General features: G+C 33.4%; 1 protein-coding gene across 1 annotated transcript in view; it reads left to right on the forward strand.

Moving 5' to 3' along the window:
- Positions 1-2,349: 2,349 nt before the first annotated feature.
- LOC106666137 overlaps positions 2,350-19,434 on the forward strand; it is a 104,102-nt gene continuing 87,017 nt past the window's right edge. The window contains exon 1 of the mRNA XM_014393073.2: positions 2,350-3,457. Coding sequence (XP_014248559.1) covers positions 2,382-3,457 — 1,076 coding nt within the window. The 5' untranslated portion in view covers positions 2,350-2,381. The remainder of the gene's footprint in view (positions 3,458-19,434) is intronic.

A 19,434-nucleotide genomic window follows, 5' to 3' on the forward strand; every position in this document is an offset into this window, starting at 1 on the left:
TTACGTGTAGTTTATAGCGTTCTAAACCCCTATAAAGTTAAGTTGATGGTGGGTGTTGATCTGCGAGTCGGTGAACACTTGTTGAACCGGCAACTGTGTCACTGAGTCCGTCTACACTCGCGTTTTTTGATGTTATTCTAACGATTTTCAGCTGACATCTTCAGAATAACTAACTCCCAATGCCGGACCTATAATATTGTCAGTGGATCGGATACGAAGAATACGCAAAATTTGAGAGAAATTTTTTTTAAGTTTGTTTCCAGGGGTATTTTTACGAACAAAATATTAATATCAAATTTGTTTCTTGCTAAAACAATTTTTTAACATACTCTCTGGCTGATGTTGCCTCAAAATTTTCATTTTTCTGTTTGCTATAATCTATTGAAGGGGTTTAAAGAATGCTTAAAACGAATCCGAATTTCACCCAACATCAATTTTTTTGACTACTTTATTTTAAGCGTAATTTCAGTTTTGGTAATATTTGTGGAACTAACCTCATTTAATACGATCTTACATTAATATTTTGTTATCCTACTTAAAAAAACGAATCGACTGATATATAATAACTTTGTAATCCATGAACATCCAACATATCAAAAAAAATAAATTCCGCGAAATATTGGGTCGTAAAGTTAACCCATAGCGCTTTTTGATGGTAAATTAAACGTAAAATCGGAAACAAATTTAATCAACAATATATGAGCTTGTTTTTCCTTCGTCTACCTGTTGCCACCTTTCATACAAACTTAGATATGCTATCAGCCTGATGATGAACTTAACATCGGTCGAAATCATGGCAGTAGACAGTAAATTTGCTTTCTTCTTCATTACTATACCTTGATCCACAGTGTTCGTAAGTGAAAAAGTGGTCGATACTTCTAATACTGGGTTATTTTTGACAAAAGCTTAAATTTGATCATCACCTATCTTGAAGGATGATCTGAATGCTTTGCGTCTTCCAATTCAAAATTTTCCATTTCTGTACTGAGCAAACCACTTACGGACGGTACTTGATTCAAAAGCCTCATCATAATGTACATCACAAATTTTCCTCAAGTTTAATTAATTTATTACTAATGCTACTAAAATTTTACTCCATTTTAAATGAGCAAAATACCTTGTAAAAATGCTATATCTTCAGCTAAACCGACAAAGAAAAACACCTTAACTAATCCTTTTGCAGAATGTGTCAATTATGATTGCTTTATAACACAAGAAGGATAAAGTGTTTATGAAGTTGATGTTTAACCAATGGGCCTTAGGAATGGATTTTTTTAAAAGTATTTTAAATCGGCATTTTTATGAAATTATTAATTTTTTAATGGGTTTCTGTCTTTCTTTCTTATGTATTTTACGCTTAACAAAATAATAATATAAGAAAGTATTATGTGAGATTAATCATATAAAAAGTTACAAACACCTGTACGCCTCAATTAAAGTAGGTCAAAAAAATATTCTGAGTAGAATTCGTATTTTTTGAAGCACCTTTTACATACAATATATATCAAAACGCTTACATACGAAATATATGGCAAAGAAAAAAAAATAGATATTTTGGGACTGGACCGACCGGAGTGATGTAGCAAAGTAGGTTAAAATAGTATTTTAGCAAGAAACAAAGTTGATGACTTAAAAAGAAGATGGCACAAACCCGAAAAACTTTTGACTAACATCAAAAACCATGGAGTCTAGAGGGCCCCAATAAGTGACTCATTGTCAGTTGCTGGGTTTTGCTTACTGACAAAGTTAGTCATTTTTGTGACCATGTTTTCTTAGTTGTATCGTCCTTTAATGCATGACCATCTAAAATCTAATTCCTTAAAGATGTGCACTTTTCGTTTAAATTTGATTGTTTTTCAAAGTGCGTGCTTTTTAATGGTGATGCGACTTTGCAACATTAATTTAAAAAAGTATGTGTGAATGAAAAGAATCTAGCATCTGCAATAAATCAGAGAACCTTTTTGTTGAAATGCAGACAAAACAAGGCCCTGAAGATGATCTCAATAAAGTTCGAAACGTTGGCAAGATAAAGTAAATGTTTTTCTAAACGTACATCACACCAGACAGCATCTCACGATCTGTAAATAATCTTTATTTTAATATATAACTTAACAATTGAGGCTTAACAATTGAATTTAAGGTTTTCCTTAAACAATAAATCTAAAAAGCGGAAGCTTAATAAAAGCATCGTCAGTCGGGTTTAATTGTAATGTAACAACGCTGTGGTATGAGTTTATGAAATGATATACTAAAATAAATCACCAAAAAATTCGAGTAAGTTGACAATAAGAAGTGAAGGGTGAGGTCCTTGGTTGACGGGAGTGACCCGGAGAGGGGAGTGGAGCGTCCGTTAGAGAAGGCGTGAGCACAGCCAGAACAAGATGCAGCTCGGAGAGAAGAGGAGCTTGGGGAAGTGGTGGTTGTGCGCGGGTTTTTCGGGTTTGCTTTTCACATCCGCGTTCATCGCGGCGACTCTCTACCTGGGCTCGCGGGACCCGGCTCTCAGACCCAGGTTCAGGCATGTCTCGTCTCGAGCGACGGTTAAGCCGACTCCGACATCGACACCCGCCGACCGTCTTGAACTCGGCCCTGATCCAATGACCTACGAAGAGTTGTATCCGCTGAAGCGAAACCCCGTGAAGAAGAAGTCCGAGGCGGTGTACCCCGCCGACTGGCCCCGAGAGATGGCGAGGCCGGTCGTCGTCGACCCTCAAGACATCGGGGACGATTTCAGCCTCCCGGGCATCCAGCCCCAACCCCCGCCGTTTAGGTACATAAAAGACTACGAAGACAGTGAAGTCGAGTACGAAAACCCCATGTTCACATATTTGCAAAAAAGGCTGAAAGATATTTACGATCTCGTCGGCAGCAGGAAAGCGGTAAACGCCGACTGGCTGGACCTCCTTAGAACAGTCAACGAATCTATATACAAGAGTAACGCGACAATAATCATGGAAAAGCTAAAAACTATGTATTACAACACGTCCGCCCCTGAAATCCCGATGTCCTCGTTAATCTATCCCAATAGACAAACACTGTTGAGCAACTCGTCTAGTTTGGTCTCTTTCGGTCTGTTGGCAATCGATTTGTTCCTTCTTCATAACGTGCAGCAGATAGCTTTTACCGAGGAAGACGCATTGGGAGATCGTCTGCAAAAAGATCCGGAAGTTGTCGCCTTAAACGCCCTGTTCCTTCCTCCAGACCGGCTCGGAAAATCCAGCCGCTCCCGAGAAGAACTGGAGTCGCAGGGTATGATTCAGGAGGTGCTGGAGTTCCTTCTTGGCGTGATGAGAGCTGTGGGCAACCTGGGAAAAGCATACGCGAAATCGACCAGCCCGGAAGAGAAGAGAAGCAACGAGCCGAGCCCCCTCGACTGCATTTGGACCCTCTATTGTCGCAATTTGGATAAAACGGCGAAACTCGACGGACCTTACGGGTTCCTCGCAAAAATGAACAGGTACCCATGTTTATTCGATAATTTATAAACTCCTTGATCCCAAAATCGAAAGCTTTGATTTTATCAAGTATATAATATAACCTTGAAATTTATTTGACCTTTTTATATTTCTTATTTTAATAATATTGCACCGGTAGACGTAATCGCTTTGTACAATCAGTCTGATTTTATGAGACCCGTGCGGTAAAAAATGATTTGTTGAAGTCGTTTCGTTTGAACTAAATGCTAAATATGTATATAAGTTTTTCTCTAAAAAAAAACTTCTTTTATAGACCTATTATTTTAAATATACTTACTTTTTTACAAAGGATTTATAGAAGATACAACAGACTAAACATAGCCAACAAACAACTCTTCCTACTTAAAAATTTTATTTCACAACCTTGCCACCCTATTTCTTTGTATTTTTAAATTTTTATGTCGGTTACAAAGATGCCTCACATTTTGCATCGGTTGTTTCAAGTGTTTTACTTCCGTGGTGGATGTTCCGTTTAACCCGTTCGTCGACTTTATAAAACAGCCGAGTCAGGGCTATAAATTGAATCGGCTGCGTGTTCAAAAAAATGACATTTACGTGAAACTTGTTTCTTGCCGATTCAAACGAGGATGGATTCGCTGACGGTACAAACCAAGCGAACGCCTTTTGAATAAATTAATTTCGCTTCGAAAGTTTTGATTGGCTCTTTCAAAACTTCAGGGCACCCCGGTTCAAATGTATGAATGAGAGGAATTATGACCTACATTTCCTCAACATTAAATTCAGGAAATATGTGTTATCTTCAATTATTGGAAAAAAAACCTTAGTTGCAATAATTAATCAATATGTCTTTATTTATTAGTGTATTATTAGTGTGATTTTGTTGGAAAAATTTTAATTGGTAATTTGATTAGATCACTCACTCTTTTTATTATTATTTTTCATTATTCTTTCTCAAAGGAAACAGGTATTCCGTCAACTTTAAACCTTGGTGTTGCCGCATTCTTAAATTTTTTCTATAGTCAGAAATCAGAATAATAGTAATTCATAATAGTAAAACGAAAAAAAAAGAACTTATTTTCGCTCATCTTTTCTTACAGGCGAAACTAAAATTACGAAAGTCGAAAGTTAAAATTAATGAAAGAATAATTACTTAAAAGTAAACAAATTGTTAAAACTTCAGAAAATAGACTTACATTATCATCGAATTAATTATCCGACATATCGCCGGTCGTTATACGTTAATTGCACGTAATAAAACCTAGGGCATTCTACTTTAGAAAAAAGACAATCGAGAGGACATTTTTTCTTCTGATTTTTATTTATTTATTTATTTTTTACGAGGGTTCGCAACAAGCAGAGGTTATATCAACCCTCGGGGTGCCGGTGTTTTTGAAAAAAAGCCCATTTGTAAGTATGTCGTGTTCGAACGCAGGGCCGCTGGATTCGAACCCGGGACCTTTCCCTTACAGTGATGAGCGCTGCGTCAACGCCTAAACCGTTGCGGCCACCAGCGCTCCCTTTGATTTTTACTAAATCTCTAAAAACAAACACTCTCAACACGTCCAGTGACACATCGCACAAAACACACACTTTGAGCCCTGAAGATGATCTAAATAAAGATGGAAACGTTGGCACAGTAAAGAAATTTTTTTCTGAACACAAGATCGCATCTCACGATATCCAAATAATAATTAATTATCGGTCACTAAATATTACACATTTCTAAAAACAGGCTATCTTGGCTTAACTATATTTTATGTAGAAACATTTGCAGCAATTTTTTCTCAAACTGCCGGTCTAATATTAAAGGTTCGGTTTTAATTGTTAGCTGGATCGACTACTTTTTGCTCACGAATAGTCTTGATGAATAACAAATTTAATTTTGACTGCCAAGCTTTCGTCCTATTTTAAGTTAATAATCAGGGCAAAACGACCTTAAATATGTCTACAAATTGATATAATTAAGGTTTTATTAGACGATTTCAAATTTCTTTCAAGATAGACTCGGTCCAAATATTAGCAAGGACTGTAACCAAACCATTCTTTCCACCAAGACGATACCGAGATCCAGACTATTTGTAAACAAACTATTATAAAAACTTGGACTTTATAATTCTTACCTCTAAATCGAATCCAATTTCCAATTGAACCCAATTAGTTTTGAAAAATTGGAAGTATTGTTTAAAAATTTTAATGATAAAACTCATTCTCTGATAATTATTTAACTTCAACCTATGTTCCTTTTATCTCTTTCAATGGAGATATTCCCGACATATTTTAAAAGAGCATTTGTTCTACCAGTATTTAAAAGTGGATCAAAATATTAATAACTATCGGCACATTTTTTATTCCTATCATTAGCAAAAATCTTAGAAAATGTATCAAAAAGCTACTAATTAAATTTATTTGCGAAAATAATCTAATTTTTGATAATCAATTAAATTTTCTTTCTAGTGAATCAGTAGAACAAGCCACATTTTAAATTACTAATCTGACTGCTTAAGACATTTCTTTTTATTTCAGTATAATTAAAATTCATTGTTAATTTTACAACTCCTGCTCTCAGGTACAAATATTGATATTTATGGGAAGCAGGTTTTAATGGAAGAATAAAAAAATACTTTTATAATTAGGTGATAATTTTTTATTATTCGACATCGATTCCAAAAAAACTGTAATATCTTTTGTATTTTCCTCTTGGGGAAATAAAGAATTATTATTAGTTGACAATAAACGCCTGCTCAACTTTCTATGTCCAACTTTGCCTTATCACCATTTCTACAGAGTCTGTTGCCAATTTCAGACTCAGCCTTGATTTTGAAGTGTAAATGCTGTTATCTTAAGTTGCTTATCGTTTAAAATTGCCATTTTACGGTGTTATTTTTTTATCGCCAAACAATTTACATGAACGGGACTTGTTTTGAAAATAACGAGCGACAAAATTATATTTATTTATTTATATTATACATTAACAGAAAATTGTGATGCCTTTATGAAATACAGAATTATTATATTTATTTTAGAAGAGTAAATTTATTTAATTAACTATTTTTTCTTTTAAAAAATATTTTCCCAATTTTGAACAGCGCAAAAGTCTTCCCACCAGCATTGTTGTACTTTGTTGAATGTAATTCAACATTAACATCTTTCCATTAAATTATACAAATTGAAATGAAAATGAAAGAAATGTAAATCAAAAAAGCAACAAGCTATTGAATTCAGTAATAAGTCTATTAATTATTATAATAATCACCACGAAATATAAACTATCCGAATGTGAGCGACTCCCAAAACACCGGAAAAAATTTAATTACAACATTGATTACACGATAAAAGATTTGAATATCATGAGTGAATTTTTAAAGTTTATGGTTGCATGTAGAGAACCTTCTTTATAAATGGCTTTTATTTAGTGACTGCATTTATTAGCGTGACGGTTGGCGGATGTAAGCAAGTCTGTGACGGAATAATAATACCTCACAGACCCGTCAAAGTAAACTCGCTCAATATACGTTTTTTCTGTTTATAAGTTTCTCATTGAAGAAGGCGCAAAGCAGACGTTTGACTAAAATAAAAAACTGATGAATGGTGAAGTGTTTGTGTTAGAATGTGCAGTACACAGATCTGTTGATTCGGTTAGGTTAATTAATATTGTGAATGGGCGTAACGTGAGAGGTCGGGAAGGCAGCGAATAATATTAAAATCACGTTGGCTTATCTGGTTTTCGTTGTAGATGTGGTCTGAAAGTTTCTATCCGATATGAATGTATTTATTGGCGTAAATAATCTGATTGTGTGGGTACGAACATCCTGCCGGCCTAATAACTGTAGGTTTAGTTGACGTTATAGTGACAATTTCTCCGTGTTGTCTGCAGGGTGAAATTTGGACTTCGTCATGAAGGGATAAATTGCCTGGGCTTAGTAACCGTCATTCAGTAGATATCCTCAGGGGAAAAAATAAAACAAAAAAGAGTCCACCAATTAATTAGGTACTTAATTTATAACTAATAATTTTTAAAGTATGCAATTTTATATAATTAACGCAAATTAATTAACATATATATTCATTAAAATACGTCAATCGCTTTTTCAATAATGCTACAAATAAAATAATTAACTTCGTATAACCTTTCGAAGCAGTCTTAAAGTTTAATTAAGTGAGTTTAATTTCTAAATAATTTTTTTTCTCAATATTAACAGTAGTTGGTATTTGGTGGTTGCATTTTTCATTATAAATCCATTATAATTAGTCTATCGACTAATTTACTTCTTTCAATTAATTAATCTTTTTACGTAAGGTTTTGGTTGAAATGAAAAAGTTAGTGTCACGAGCGGGATTCGAACCCACGACCTTCGGCTTTTCATCTCAACCAAGACCTTAGATGAAAAGATTAATTTTCCCTTACATTCGTAATATAATTTGGTTTTAAGGATTTACCTGGTAATTCCAGTAAACGCAACAAATGGAAAAGCCTCGATTAATTCATCACTAGCCTAACTTTACCAGTTTACATTATATATTTTATTGTGTATGTTATTGTATAGATCGTCACAGCAACATTCGTACATTTGATAAAATATAAATATTCCACATAAAAAAAAGATATTTTGTTGATACTCTAATTTGAAATAAACGATGATTTACAATAGAATGCGTAGAAATAAATATTTTTTCTTAAACATTATGGAAAGACAAATAAAGGAACGATGGATTACTTTAATTAGGTTTCATATTCAAGAATAGTTAAGTTTCGACTGTTCTGTTTATTTATAATTTTTTTAATTTTTACCCCATCAGTTATTTCAATATATTGTTATATTAATAAAACACTTGAAAATAAAGTTTTTATTGTAATATTTTGATTAAAAGTGACTATTTAATTTAATGAGTGGTGTTAAGTGACCGTTCGAATACCGGTCGAAGTCGTAAAAAAAAGAAATTTTAGGTTTAATGAAAGTATTTGTATTAATTCAAAGTGTATGTTTTCTGTATTAAGTCTGATGTAATTTACAGCATCAATAGTATAAATTGACGGGCAACTTACATCGGAATTACATCCCAATAACTGGTTAGGAGGGTAAAATATATGATTGAAAAAACCCAATCAAAATTGGCTACCCACCATTTTGAACACCAACACATTTTCGATTTCAACAATCCAACAATATTAAACACAGAACAAAACCAACATAAACGTAACATTGTAGAAATGTGTGGTGTTTAGTGACTGTTAGTTAATGTGGTCTGGTGTGACGTAGGTTTTAGAAAAAACATTTTCTTTATCGTGTCAACGTTTCGATCTTTATTGAGATCATCTTCAGGGCACTCCCAACACTATTATTATTTATTATGATTCAACATAACATTCATAAATTCAACAGTGCAAATTATTTATATATATTATACAATTACATTTAGAAGTCTGATTATTTACACACGATAATAATTTTGAAGCTAGATATTTCTCGGAGCAACAGAAACAATTCGGACCAGAGAATAAAGAAAAGATTTTTTGTAAATATGAAATTTTTTAAAAACAAAATTTAATGATCATTAGTTATTCAGATATCGTGAGATGCGGTCGGGTGTGTTGTAGGTTTCAGAAAAACATTTTCTTTATCGTGCCAACGTTTCGATCTTTTATTGGGCACTCTCAACACGACACGCAAGGATGGCACAATTACACAGAAGACAAACACTTTGAGCCCTGAAGATGATCTCAATAAAAGATCGAAACGTTGGCACAACAAAGAAAATGTTTTTCTGAAACCTACATCACACCCGACCGCATCTCACGATATCAGAATAACTATCGATTAACGGTCACTAATCTCTACACATTAATGATCATTATTGTTTATTTTTCGTAATAATCAACTTTTAAACTGGTTATGGAGTTATTTACAATTTAAATAGTCTTACATAGAACATGCTACTGTAGTAATTAATGCTGGTGTTTTTTCCTCTTATCATCCATTTACTCGGCAGTTCTAGTTGCGACATGCCACTAGTGGGCTGCATCTAGCCGTAAATGGACGTGTGCCAATAATTCATCTCGCTAGATGTCGAACCTTGAACCCTCGAGATGAAAACATGATTTGCTATGTAAGAACCAAAGGGAACGAACTGTTTCATATGAATTATGTTTAAAAAAGAAAAGGGATTTGCCATGGCCGAGAGGAATCACGTGATCATACACTCTTGAGACGTCTCTGATTATGGTTAGGAAGTGACCCGAGGGAAATATGGATTAGAATGCAGGATCGTTTTTATGGGGGTTTCTTTTACAAAGTCGCGAATAGTGCGTTTCAAAACATAAAACGGCATGTTATTTGATCTTAGGAAAGAGTCAGGATTCGATTAAAGTCGGAAAGTTCGATGTAACCCATGCTGCCGTAAGTCCATATAGATTTCAATAAGTAATAATAATAAAACTTTATTAAAAGGCTACAAAATAGAAATATTAAATACTCGAATTGATAATGTAAAGTTAATGTTTTCCCTAGAAATAAATTATACATAGTTCTTGAAAAAGCACAGGATCGCGAAACTTCAAAATTTTTCGTATATAAAATCGGAAAATACATTTTTTTAAAATATTTATTTTATAAGTATGAATAGTAATATTTTATTGAGAAATTACATAGGCCATAGGTACAACATAAATTTATAATTTAGGGGAAAAGTAGCAGGGCTTTGTTCACTCATCCGCAAATTTAAATACTTTAGGTATATATTGTAGAAACCTCGGATTCACTTAGTTTGGAAAAAGTTTACAAAAAGCCACTAATCATCGTATAATTATGAGAAAAATGCCAGTAAGTAAAGTAAAGTAATACATTCCAGAAAGGATTAACGTCACCCGAACTACCTGTTTTGAGACTGGTGGACAATAATTCCCAGGTTTCTGTATGGTGTCATATATTTTGTCTGTCGTTTCGTTGTTTCCGTTGAAACGAAGGTTGTCGATACTCGCTGGTTTCGACAGATCTGGTTTTGCCTATCTCTATGCTGGGAAGTGGGTATGTACAGCAAGAACTGGTAGACCAAAAGGTCCAGTTTCAGGTAGGCCAACCTTCATACCGCGGGAAAAAATCTCAAAACTTTCTATTATATTTGTTTTGAGAATGAATTTGAATTATTGTACCCCTGGGATACTTCATCGAAATCGATCGAGCCTCAATAATTCTTTTATCACTTTTTATCATCGACCTGTTGAGTCTTCACATTCCATTGTAAATGTTATCAGTATTGATTAACCAGTTAAGATAAAATCTTTGTAATTTTGTAGAGGACCAGACGTTTTATTTAAATCGTTTAATTTAAGTTTAAAAAAATATTATCCCGAAATTAAACGCGTTTTGACAAAATGACATTAAGTGTTTTAAATTTTTTTAACACTTATTGACACTATGCTGTTTTTTTATTTACTAAATATTATTCACCAGTTAATAGATTATATGGGATTTAAGAGAATAAAATCACACTTTAATCAACCGGAAAAACGCCAACGATTCAGAAAATGATTTGCGCTCGATGCAAAGTTCGCCACAACTGCATATCGTCTTGCCTCACCCTGCTTATAACCCTGCAATCATGCTACCTGACAATAGTGATTTCCAGTCAGTGGCTTTTTTTTTAATATGAAACCTTTTTTTAATAATATTTTATGTGAGGCAAGTATAGGATGTGAAGGTGTGATATAGTTTCTAAATTTTTAATTTGGGTAAAAGTCGTATAGCTCACCGTCCTAGCTTGGACCTATTTAGATTTTGTATTAGTTTGTGAATTGCAGTGTTTTGAAAGGACAGGACATTTGCTTGCAACGTATTGCAGTAATAGAATTAAACGGAAAATCACTAGGTTAAAATTAATTTTATAAACATTCTAGATTATTTTTATTACTTATTGCTAATCTTAACTTTTAATTAATTGTTAAATGCTTGTGGTTAATAGCTTAAAAATAATAAATAGAGAACGGGTTTTCTTGGTTGTGTAAATTTTCGGAGAATATAGGCGCTTTTTCTAATCTTTTTATACTTGCATAGCGAAACATTTCGTTCTGTATCTGCATTCAAGTGAATGTTACTGCACACGGATGCAAAATTATAATTAAAAACAGAGGAAATAATGTAAGGATTGCCCCACTGATTAGAAAAAGAGCTAGGGTGTTAAGCAAACCGTTTCCCTTAAGGAAAAGATTGTTTTTATTTTAAACTTGCCAATCTACGTAAACATGGTATCGTGATCGTAAAGCCACGTCATTTGGTTTCCGCCGGTCTAATCGCATTCTGCACATTTCATTTCTTATTAACTATGATAGAGGGTGCGTCAAGGAGGGATTAACCTTCGTTCATTAAGAGTTTTAAAAAAGTTATGCGTTAAGTAAAAGTCTGCAAGGCGATTTACCCTTGAACCTGAGGTCTGATGATACTGTTAACGCTTTTAGAGTCCAATAAATCTCTTATTCGCTAAAAAAATTATTGTTCGTTCTGAATTATAAAACTGATATTATAAGATTAATTGAACGACCAGAGGTCAATTAAATCTTATTATATTATTTATCAAGCGCATTCAACAACGTTGAAGGATAGTCAACAAGCGCTTATGGAATTTTTCAATTTATTTTACATTCAAAAACATAAAATGATTTAAATAAAATCATAGAGTTTTGGCAGTTACAGTGTTATTTCAAGCCAAGTGATGATTTTCGGGGGATAAAATTATTAACATAACGTAATTCTTTTAGAAGCATTTTTATTTATTATGTAGCTTCGTCTTAATATTATTGCATTTTTCATCTTTTACCTACTAACTATAACCTTCTTTATTTGTGTATTATTTTTTTGTCTCAATATTCTTGATATTCTCGCTCGCACACTCACACACAATCTCTCTGTCACACCTGCATTCCCCCACTCCTTTTCTCTATCTCTCTATTTTCTTTTCTTATTAATTCCCTATCTTTCTTTCTAACTTTTTTCTTCTCTTTCCTTTTTACCTGCCTATTTTTTTCTCTCTCTCTCTCTGCCTCTGTCTCTGTCTCTCTCTTTCGCTATCTACCTATCTATCTCATTTGGTTATAATTCCTTTGATTGTAATTCTTTCTCTTCCTTTCCTAATCTCTTTCTGTTTTTCCAATTATTTTATCTGTATTTTTTCTCTTTTTTTAACTGACTTTTTTTCCCTTTCTTTTTAACTGGCTTTTTCTCTCTTCTTAACTCTGTCCTTCTATGTCTATCATTTCTCTCTCTTTCTCGTTCTCTATCTCCCTTTGTTTTCAATTCGTTATCTTTCTCTCTACTTTCGTGTCTCTGTTCCTTTCTTTTTAAGTACTCGCTTCGGCGATACATGTACGACAACTTTCTTTTTAACTATCTTTTTTTTCCCCTGTTTATTGTCTTTTTATCTCTTTCATTTTCCCCCTTTTTTTGTCAACTGCTTTATCACTCTTTCACTCTCAATCAATATCTCACTCTCTCTCTCTCACACTCCTTCCTTCACTCTCTTACTCTTTATCTTTTTCACACTCTCGGCTTTTCTTTATGATTCACTATATTCCTTTCTATTTTATGTTATTTCTTTCCCACTTTCTTCTTATCTATGTTTACTTTATTTTCAAGCATTTCTTTTTTCCTCTGTCACTCTCTCTCTCTCACCCATTCTTTATAATTCGCAACCTTTCTTTTTTAACTCTTTCTATTCTCTTGTCCGTTTTTCTGTCGTTTGCTCCTTTCTTTGTAACTGGCTTTCTTCCTTACTCCCTTTTCACAACTTATTTTTAGCAGTTTCTTTCCTTTCATTATATGCATACACACACCACACACACACACACACACACACACATCATTTTTACATTTTCTCTCTACCACTCTCTCTCTCTCTCTCTATATATATATTTTTTTTTCTCCTTTCTGCTCTCAAACTAAATAGTCTAAATATTCTCGCATGAGCGATCAAGTAATAATTACCAGTAAGTGACTGTCTCAAAAAATTCGATTAAATATATTAACCACCCTTTGGACAACTCTTTAGCATTTCACCAGGTATTGTACATGGTACCGCGGTAATATAAAAGAACATGATGTTGGGCCAATTTTACCTGATCGTTTGTACAGTGAGGAGGGAATTAAAAAGGTCCGTTCGATTTGTTCATTTTTCTTCTATTAGTTCAAGGAAATCAACTAAATTATTATTTACGCGTTATAATTCAGTGCACTTCACATCTGGCATTTCTTTTGTATATAACATTCCATAAGATGAATTATAATGTTTTGTTTCCTACATAAATGAGGTTTCTGTAGAACGTACTGTTGCTTTTATGGAAAAAATATTTTCATATGCTAGTCGTATAAATATTCGACAGCTAAAATAATTGATTTTAATGTTTGTAGGCACATCTAATAGTTTATACACTGCAGTCTATACTTTATGCATTTCTATACTTTCGCATACCTTTTTCGCGACTGGTGGTATGTAGTTATGCCCTGATTCGTTTTCACCCAACCGGATCAAGAGTATCTGGAAATTCCGTTCCCACACATTTCCTCCACAACAAAAATTCATAATATTCAGATCATAAAACGATAATGATCATTGCGTAATGTTTGGCACACTTTAGTGAAAAATTGATAATAGAACTAAGAATACTGATTACTAACCTTGCAGAATCGACAGTTTTATAATTTCGTAAATATTTCTTCTTTTAACCTTATGTAAATTTGAATATGTTATAAACTCATGTTTTACACCGTAGTAGTTGTACATGCGACAATTCTATTTTCGATATGGACTCAGGAATGTGTAAATCATACTAGCTGAAACATTTCTTTATAAAATTAGTGTCTGATTAGTAGTTTTTCTCGTCAAGTTTTTACTGATTTTTGACTTATATGAGCTCAACCCCACACCGAATGTACATACATGCACACATATACAGAATCGAATTTATGACATCTCGCTTAAAGAAACATCTAACTTCGAGTTTTCGGTCAGACTTCGTTCTTATCCGTCCCGCTGTCGAAGTTAGGCTCCGAGGCTGTCAAATTCTAGGTCATTTTAGCCACCAACCTCATTGTATTCTTTCCAATTCACGTATATCATTCACTCTATGCACATATAATAATTACAAATAATAATTTATAATCAACGGGGTAATAAATATTCCACTATCGGCCCTCTCTTAGTACACACTCACACTAATAAATACATTCACTCCCGTTATAGGCTAAAAAGAACCACAAGACAAGATATCTCAGCTTTATTTCTCCAAAAATCGGAACAGGAAAACAGAAAAAAATCGGAACTTAATACTAGCTCTCATATCCGATAGCTTCCCACACGCTCCCTATAGGAAGCCAAAGAATACCATTTCATTTATGTGGGACACATCGAGCAACCGGACACATTCGCGTGCTTTAGCCCAAAATTAAGGGTCCGGAAGTCAACTTAATTTTTTTTCCAGCCGTTTTGATGATTTTTATTATTTGTTATTAATGAACTGTTTTATATGTAGATATAGTTCAGTTAACTGTCGGTATAATACCGTTCGTTTTAATTGCTATGCTTCGAACGGATAATTGCTTTAATTAGTACTGTTTAATAATTATTTTGAGATCAGAAATCAGGAAAACTCTCAAAAACATAAATAAATTTAAAAAATGTATATCCTGCTATTAAATTAAATAAATAAAATAATAAAATGATGTTTACAGCTTAGGAATGTTTTTTTCACATACACAAAATTAAAAACCAGTTAAAAACCCAGAACATACAACTATAAAGTTGTACAAAACAGAAAAACACACTTAAAGATGGAAATACACCACTGAATTGTCCTATTTTACGGAATCTAGCGTATGAAAAAAAAAAATAACCTACGATTTTCAGTAAGTTGACCTAATTTCCTGTCATATGTCCAAATTTTTATTTAATTACTAAAGTTGGGTTCCATTTTTAACAACAAAATATAAAAATCTGAAACTCTCCCATAAGTTTTTTTTTCGAGCAAGGGTAAAGTACAATGTAAGCAATTTATGTACACATTTACATAATAAGTACTGTAATGTACTTGTTTCTTTATACAATAAATAATTAGAGTACATAAACATAAATAAAGTTACTGAAAAATGCAGAAATCTTCGGTTTTAAAGGAGCAAACGATTATTATTCACGAACTATGGGCACCGTAGAAAAGATACGATTTCCAGAATTACAAATAGAAGAGCTATCGGGTTGTCCGGAAAATAATGCAGGATTTTAAGTTTTCATTAAAAAAAATCTATATAAAATATTCTGTTTACGTTTACAGGATTACTCATTTGTATGAATGTCAANTTTTGATTAAAGAACATTGCTTTAAAGTAACTAGTTTCTTTTTTTTTGTTTAATACCAAAATCCTGCATTATTTTCCGGACAACCCAATATTAGTCGATACTGTAATTCATAATATAATTTATTACCAAGGCTATATAAACAATAATAATTTCTACCCATTTGTAAAATAACGTGTCATAATTATCATTTAAAAAACCCATTTGTCTAAGGGTAAACATCGTGATGGTGTTACACTTTAGGGGGAAAGACATTAATGTCCATGACCCCTGAATTCTCCCGCCGGCCGTAAAGTCGTTAGGCGTAAACTGTGCCATCTCTCCGAGACGTGAAACGGTTTCTCTCGGGAGTCGAGAAGGCAACAATCCAATTCACGCCGAGACGTCGCGGACCCCTTCGCGAACGGCCTGATCTATTTAGGCTGATGGACGACGAACGTTACTCGCCCGACTGACCGAGAATATGAACTTCTGCCTTATATGCTCGATTCAAAAGCTCAAAAGCTAGAAATTCAAGTAGACCGCTATATGAAGGCCTTGTATGAAGCTGAAAAGGATAAAGAACGCGGACGCAAAGGAATTAGCTCCCCCTTTTCCTTCTTAGGAAAATAATAACATTCAGTTTAGCTTATGAGCAGACTTTCAAGAACAATTAAAACACTAATTAATCTTAGCCTGATGACTTCTGACGGCTTGGAAATAACCTCTATTCTCTCTCTTTCACTCCCTCCTTATTTTCGTAATTTTCGACTTCAAGCTGTAGATGAATTTAAAACCATATCCTTAAAGGGAAGCTGTTTTTGCCAACCTTTGATCTATATCTATTTGAAGAATCTTTGGAATTTACCTTGATATAATTGATGTCTTGAATTAGGTTAATTTGAAAGAAATTAACGTAAAATTAAATCATGTAAAAATACACTTTTTTTTACTGATTACTGATTTATATGAGCTCTGCAAACAGATGTGCATACATACACGAGCCTATCCTTCTTGCAGTTGCCAGCTTTTGTGTAATTTACAATAAATTATTCGCATGCCTCGAGAATCGCCCATCCCGCATGATGGCAGTCCAGAGCCAGACCTCGGTCCTATTTGTCCATCCAGCGAGGTTGGACTCCAGGGGCTATCATCTACTAGGCCGTTTCAGCCCCAACGCAACACTTCCTAAATCCAAACCCATTCACACTCTCACTCCCTCGTAAATTCGGGAATATAAATATCTCTATTTACATACCATTCACTCAGTTGGAGTGATGAGTACGTCATATTTCTCCGTCACCCTTTACACATATTATATATCTAATCTAATTGTGTATGTGGTGCGGTGGATGGGGTAGTACAATTGGTTCTCTAAAATTACTCTTTCACGCTTATAAATGTATTTAGTCTCAATTTACACAAAGTAATACAAGACGAGATATCTTTAAAGTACTATGCTCAATAAAACAGTCTTGTTTCTTCTAAAAATTGGAACAGGGGACCCAAACTGCTCAAAAAAATTCTCATATCGGGTGGCATTCCTACACGCTCTCTATATGGTGGGACAATCGAGCAATCTTTCTCTAGGTGCTGGACATACAGGCCGTCTTTCGCCCAAAAGTAAATACCCGTGTGTCATCCCTAGTGTCCAGACAACAACCACTGTCTTTCAAATTATTATTCTCGAAAAAAGATTTTTTTAAACCACTTTACGGTCTATCTTTGACGAGCCATCTTGTCCAAATTCTAAACATGTAGGAACAAACCGCATCTTTCAATTCTAAATAGCAACTTTCCAACATTTTTCTCATATTAGACTAATACGAATAAATATTTTTTCTCACTTCTCAATTAATTATACACAAAATATTTTTTTCTACCAGCAATTCTGATGAAGTGTGAAATGAAGTGAATAGTTATTTGGGCCGCATGGTTTGATATTGAATAAAGAATTAGACAAAAAGTTAAACTAGACCTTTAATTGAATAATTTAGTTTTAAGTAGTTATTACATATAATCAATCATCAACTTTTGATCTGAAAATATGTCCTAACATTTTAAAAATGAACACAAAACAAAATTGATTGTAATAAAATTGCCGTTATTAAGAGCCGAAAGCGCTGATGCCCCTGAACAATCAATCATTTAGTACACTTCAACGGCCATTAGCGCTGAAATTATAAGTAAAAAAACTTGTCTTTAAGTCTCACATGAAAACGAAAGGCATGTGATTGATTAACTTCGAAATTAATTGAAATTGATTATCCCTTTATACAATAGATAAATTTGATTTTTATTAGTTATAAACTTGTGAAGAGAAAACCCTTTAGACAAACATAGATTCAATCATGATTTTTAAGAATTAAAATAATTTGAAATAGAAAATTGAGTTTGCAAGTTTCGTCTTAAATATATCATCCCAAATAGTCAATAAAACATTAGATGTATTCTTTCCATGTAAGGTCTTGGTTGAGATAAAAAAAGTCGGTGTCACAAGCGGGATTGGAACCCACGACCTTCGGCTAAATACCCCGCTGTTCTACCACTTGAGCTATCGTGACTTTTCAAATATCTTGTAATCGGATCGGATTCTCAGCGACTTATGAACTGGCCACGGGGAGCTGTTTAGTGAAGCGATAATTCTTTTTACGTATTAAATATTAATTCATTTAAGTTTTAGTGGTCAATTGACTAATTTTTATCTCAACCAAGACATTACATGGAAAGAATAATTACTTGAAAAATGTAATTTGGTCAATTACTTATTAATTTAATAAGTAAAAAGAAGTATCCCTTCACAATCCGATTACACGACATTTGAAAATGGCAAAAAGAGATAAGGTTCAAACGGTTGTAGGTCGAGATGGAGAGTTGGTGTCCGTTTGGATCGAAGTCACGATAGCTCAAGTGGTAGAGTAGCTGCGGTGTATTTAGCCGAAGGTCGTGGGTTCTAATCCCGCTCGTGTCACTGACTTTTTTATCTGAACCAAGACCTTACATGGAAAGAATAATTAATTGAAAGTTACAACTTGGTCAATTGACCACTAAAACGTAAATGAATTAATATTAGATATATTAACGAAACGTGCTATTAACTTTCACTAAATCTAATTGTTTAAATCTTATTGAACATGATTAAAAAAACAGATTTTTTAACAAGACGATTATCGCATTATAAAACAGAAAGATGGATATTTTTTAAACATTTTATTATTTTAATCTCCAGTCACTTATTGAGAAGTTGTAGATTTTAGCTTCTACCAAGATATTATTTTAATTCGTACTGAATGCGTGGTCGTTCACTATATGTTGGAGAATATCATAATCATGAAATGCCGACTCGATGAGCGGATCCGATAAATCCCACACGAACACCCCGATGAATATTATGATCATTTTGGTCAGATATGTATTGAAAAAGTTGTTTTGTTGAATATTTTCCCGTTTATATTTTATTCCTATCTTTGGTTGTGGAAAGATTTCAAGTTAGTTGAAAAAAAAATGTAATTTTACAAGTAACTCTGGCTTTCATTTAAAGTACAAACGTGCAGTTAAATACGATATTATTGAGGACAGGATAGTTTTGATCAGCATTTTAAACATGCTGATTATGCGTAATAGGGGAAACTTAAAAAATATAATTATGCAATTAAAATTTGTTTATCGCATTTATTATGTACTA

This window comes from Cimex lectularius, unplaced genomic scaffold (assembly GCF_000648675.2).
Source record: "Cimex lectularius strain Harlan isolate CLEC.00 unplaced genomic scaffold, Clec_2.1 scaffold162, whole genome shotgun sequence".
Taxonomy (NCBI): domain Eukaryota; kingdom Metazoa; phylum Arthropoda; class Insecta; order Hemiptera; family Cimicidae; genus Cimex; species Cimex lectularius.